We start from the raw sequence: 4794 nt of genomic DNA, 5'->3' as shown, positions 1-4794 counted from the left end.
GAACCGCTGCTGAGCGGCACCGCCAGGCCAGGGAGCCGCCCGGCACCTGCCGTCCGCCAGCACGCACCTCCGCAACCAGAACGCCGCAAGGCGTTATCCGCTATCACCGACACCACAGCCAGGCGGGAGGCACGAAGCAGCGTTTCTGAAATAACAACCCCAAACCTTGCCGTGAAGCAAAAGCATGAAGTAGAATCGCCGACTATGAGGAGGCTGGTTGGGTACTAGAGAGTGAGCGCTCTTTGAAACTTCAGCCAAGAGCAGGTCTACGAGAGAAATGCAGCTTGTCCTGCTTAACCTGGTGAGAGATGTTGCCAAGTAGCGAGTGGTATGATGAAAACATTGTTTGAATCTAAGTCATGCACTTGCTACAAGCTAGGAACCCCGTTTTAAAATGGTCCCACAAAAAAAACCCAACACAACATTGAAATTAAGTTGAAGTGATCTTTGCATTCCAAAATAAAACCATTATCAAAACTTTATCTAAAGTTAGCATGGCATCATTTCAAGAAGCTTTTAGTAGAGCTGTGACTTGTATGATAGAAACAAATGAGAGTTCAAACTTGAAACTTACCTTGCCATCCAGGATGCAGGAAGGGTAATCCACAGTTCCTTTTTTACAAGTGCATAACCTCACTGGGTTACTATGATACAGGAAATGCTGATACATGTAATCATTCTAAATATAAAAGTGACATCTCTGAGGAACAATGTAATGCTGTATGTTTAAAATACATGTTGTATTTCACTATCTGACTACACTACAGGAAGATCCGAAAAACGAAGTGCCAGAACAGTACTACACATTACAGTCAGGTTTTACAGAAGCATTCTGACAGAAATACCAAGTTTCAATAGGTCATATGCACATGAAGTGGATTTAAAAGAAGCCATTTTCTGACAAAAAGTGATGCCTAACCATTAACAAGTAAAACTGCATGTTAAGATAAAAACAAAAAGCCAAACATGGACGTACAGATGTACTAGAGTACTCTGTTTATACTATTGATACCTGTTTGATCTATGATAAAATGCTGATCAGCAATACCTTACACCACTCATTTTTCACAGCCATGTACAAGGTTGTGTAAGTCTGCATGTACGTCATCCAATGTTCCAACAAAGGAAACCATATATACAGAATACGGAAAAGTGTGATCTTACTGTAATATAAAAGCCAACAACTTCCAGTTTTAAGTGTATCAATTTTCTAAAATACTACTTCTGCAAGAAGCTATCTAGCAACTTCATTTAGTAAAAGCATGAAAGGTCTAATGCTCTCTCAGGAAAGCATTAGTAGTAAGAAATAGGAATTCAGCAAGAAGCTAAACTTACTGTTAGGGACCTTCCTCCTGCCCACATTTAGAGCAACAGTCATCTAGCTAGATGGTTATTTTTAGTGCAGGCTCCTGCTTAAAGAGAAGGGAAGAAGGAAGTACCCAAAATTAGACCAAATCACTATGTGAATATTCTAAGAAAATACTGTAAGACAAAAAGTCTCTTACCAAATTAACAGCAAAAAAAAAAAAAAAAAAAAAAAAAATCATTCTTGGTAATATATCTTTCTTGTTCATGGTTTCACACTGCTTTCACTGTTTCCATACTAATGAAAACAGCAATACTTTATATTTTGCACTCATATATTCCAAGTAATATGCAATGGCTGTTACACAGAATCATTATCAGGAGACTAATGGCATGTGGTAGGTTAAGGTGTAAAGCCTTGTTCCACAGTGAAGTCAAGATCAATAACTAGTATATCCAGTTCTGTTGTATAAATACTGATTCCTACACACATATACTATGTGTAACTTTCAAAGTACCTTTCCATCACAGAATGGATCATACTATGGCATGCTGCACTGAGTACCTGGTGGCAACATACATAACTTTGCTGATGGATCTTATTCTCAGTATACTCTTAATCTGTGCATTTACTAACATAATGCACATAGTGCACATAAATCACATATTCAGACAGTAAGGTGGTGTAATGTTGGCAAAAAGACTTTTTCTGCCCCAGATTTTCCAAGTTTATCTTGAAATACTTCTGTTACTGCACACTGAAAGAAAAAGTTCGCAAAGGAAAGTTACTTTCTGTATTAAGAAACTCTCAGCAGTAAGTAATTTGTGCTCTACCCCCCCAGCATCACAGACACAAAATATAGTTATTGCTGACAAAACACCCATTTGAGTAAGAGATAAACATCAGAAGGGACTTTATAAAGCAACATTTTGCATTCTGAAAGAGGAAGATTTGTTGAAGTACTCATATAAGCCAAGCCAGACATACTACAGTGAACTCTCATTCCTCTTTCCACTACTGAAGAAAACCTCAACTTCCACAAAATTATTTTTAATAACTAACAACTACTTCCAGATACTTAGTTACTACTTCCAGATACTTATTTACCTGGATACTTCACACTGCAGATAAAATTTTAAAGGTCTTCCTAACTCAGATGCCTTCAGTCTCCTTAGGAAGAGTATGAGCCTATGTCCAGTGCACAGACAATACAGCAGATGAACATACAGCTTTAATTTCGGGCAGAAGAAAATAAGCTCAAGTTTTCACAACTTGAGCTTTCAGTGAATACTCTCAACAGGATGTTAGGCAATCTGGCACACAGCAGCATTACAGTGCATTTGTCACATTTGGCTTAACTACTGATAATGACAGACAGAATGCATTATCAGCAGGAGAAAAAGCACTACATGAAGTTCACGCTCCTCTGTATTTATTACAAACAAATCAACTTCTAAATTTATTTATAATTTGGAGAATTTTTGGTAAATGCTGATGCAAAACTGTATGGGGAGAAAAAGGAAGTAACTTCTTAGGATAATATCAAGTTGCAGAAAAAAAGAGGAAGGTTGCAGCGTGTAAGGATGTAAACCAGAACCTTCTCACACAAATTCAAGCACAACATAAAAATCACATCTGAGCATTACACTTCAATTTAAAAAAGAACATTTTGTGGTATGGAGTATTACAGGGATAAGAAAGAACATATTGGGATCACATCTGAATTTTCAGGCTCTGAGTCACCTGACAAAGCAGGAGGTAGTTTTAAAAAACCCACCCCTCATTTGGGAACACCTGTTGATTCAGAAACCAGTGTTAAATAGAATTGCATGCTGCACAAGACTCCAAAAGAATGTCAGCCCTTAAGTCAAATATATACATTTTTAATATCTGAAATATTTACAGGGTGGAACCTTTACACAATCCCATTTGTTAAGAACAGTGTTTTCAATTGTCCTCTCCCGAAACAAAGAACTAGTAATTCAAGGTCACAATTATGTTTTCTGAACAAGTTAACCTGTATCCTTCACTTAAATACAATATAGAGATACTGAAACACCTTTACTCGATTTGTTTGCTATTAAGAATTGTTTTTAAAAATTAAAAATGTTTCTGAGACAGTTTGCTCCCTGGAACACAATCCTCCTGCAATCAAAACAGTTCATAGTGTATTATCAATTTGTCTTCTTACCCAGGTATGAGATAAAAAATGCAGTTTACAGTACATCTCATCATTTATACCCCATCAGCCTATTTATAAAAACCCACACAAACAAGGCAGGAGAATATTACCCTCTTTTTGTGGACCACAGACTGCTTACCAGTAGGAAACAAAAGCCAGGGCTACTTTAACAGTATGGATAAAAACAAGACTTTGGCTTTGAAAACTTATGGTTTAGTTTTTGTCAATTGTTATGGTCAGTTCCTTCCAAACAAACTTTTCCTAAATACTAAAAATATATTTTAAAAAATAATTTCTTATAAAAAAAAATCTGGTTATTTTGGAGACAGAAGGGATAATAGGAAAGGGCTAAACTGAAACTGAGCAGAAGATATCCTAGTTTTTAAAAAACCCTAAATCATCAAGTAGCACTTATTGAATTGAGGTCCTGCTCTTGTTTTAACTGAGCAAAGAATAAAAAACTTGCTGTAATTTGCACTTTCTAGGAAAGAAGCAGAGCATCTGCAAGAGACTTGAGTTCCCAGCTTCATTAGTAATCTTAAATGGGCAAAGTACCAAGACTGTTGCTGGTTCGCATCAGAATGACGCATCTGAGGGAATTCCTTTTCCAGAGACAGATGAGGGGACCAACTGAACATACAAAGCTGTTCTGTGAAAGCAGTTCAAACCACTTATGTTTAAATTGCCTTCTGATAATTCCTTAAATAAAAAGAGGGGGGGGGGGGGGGATAAAATCAACTGATAAATTTGCAGTGAAACCATCTGTCTTCATCTGTAACTGATATAATTCCATTTTAAGTGCAAGTATTTTGCAAAACAGGGGCTTTTTTTCCTTAGTATTTACAGGAATCAGAGTAGCGTAACAAAATTACCAGAGAGCATGTACAGTAGCTGCAGCTTATAAAACATACCAGTAATTGTACCTTGTGAATTATAAAGAGAATCAATGCAGGATTCAGATAACTAACTGAGAAGGTAAAGGGGGCCTCAGAGCAGAGGACAAAAAAAATTCACATTTTCTACATAAAAAAATACAGGTCTCAAGTCTCTGAGAACAGAGAAAATTCAAAGTCTTTGAACGATGTGGGGAAAAAGGGGAAAAAGCCCGAGATTGAAATGGAACCCTAGAAGCAAGGAGAGTGTTTACTTCACTAGACCGATCTTCTTTGCTTCTGTCTCGTATATCAATAACCTCCACATTTTGACTATGAAAACTTCAGCTTCTTCATCTAGTACCTGTAGGAAATACAAATTTTATACATTATTTTTTAGGTTAGGCATTCCAGTTATAAAGACTAATTCTAGA

At 36.9% G+C, this 4794-nt stretch overlaps 1 protein-coding gene and 1 long non-coding RNA gene across 3 annotated transcripts in view; one reads left to right on the top strand and one right to left on the bottom strand.

Moving 5' to 3' along the window:
- The first annotated feature begins 118 nt into the window (after positions 1–118).
- LOC133224669 (uncharacterized) lies at positions 119–4204 on the top strand. The gene is made up of 2 exons (XR_009728925.1): positions 119–301; positions 3974–4204. It is a non-coding gene; the product is annotated as an uncharacterized LOC133224669 (long non-coding RNA).
- The window catches only part of RBM25 (RNA binding motif protein 25), a 29639-nt gene continuing 28013 nt past the window's right edge, over positions 3169–4794 (bottom strand). For both annotated transcript variants that reach the window (XM_061376356.1, XM_061376357.1), the window contains one exon: positions 3169–4724. In XM_061376356.1, coding sequence (XP_061232340.1) covers positions 4632–4724 — 93 coding nt within the window. In that variant the 3' untranslated portion in view covers positions 3169–4631. The remainder of the gene's footprint in view (positions 4725–4794) is intronic.

Source organism: Neopsephotus bourkii, unplaced genomic scaffold, assembly GCF_033783945.1.
Source record: "Neopsephotus bourkii isolate Nb327-2 ecotype Australia unplaced genomic scaffold, CSIRO-AGI_Nbou_v1 NB_1707, whole genome shotgun sequence".
NCBI classification, from domain to species: Eukaryota; Metazoa; Chordata; class Aves; order Psittaciformes; family Psittacidae; genus Neopsephotus; species Neopsephotus bourkii.
Note: the sequence above shows the minus strand (reverse complement) of the source record. Positions and strands in the feature narration are given on the sequence as shown.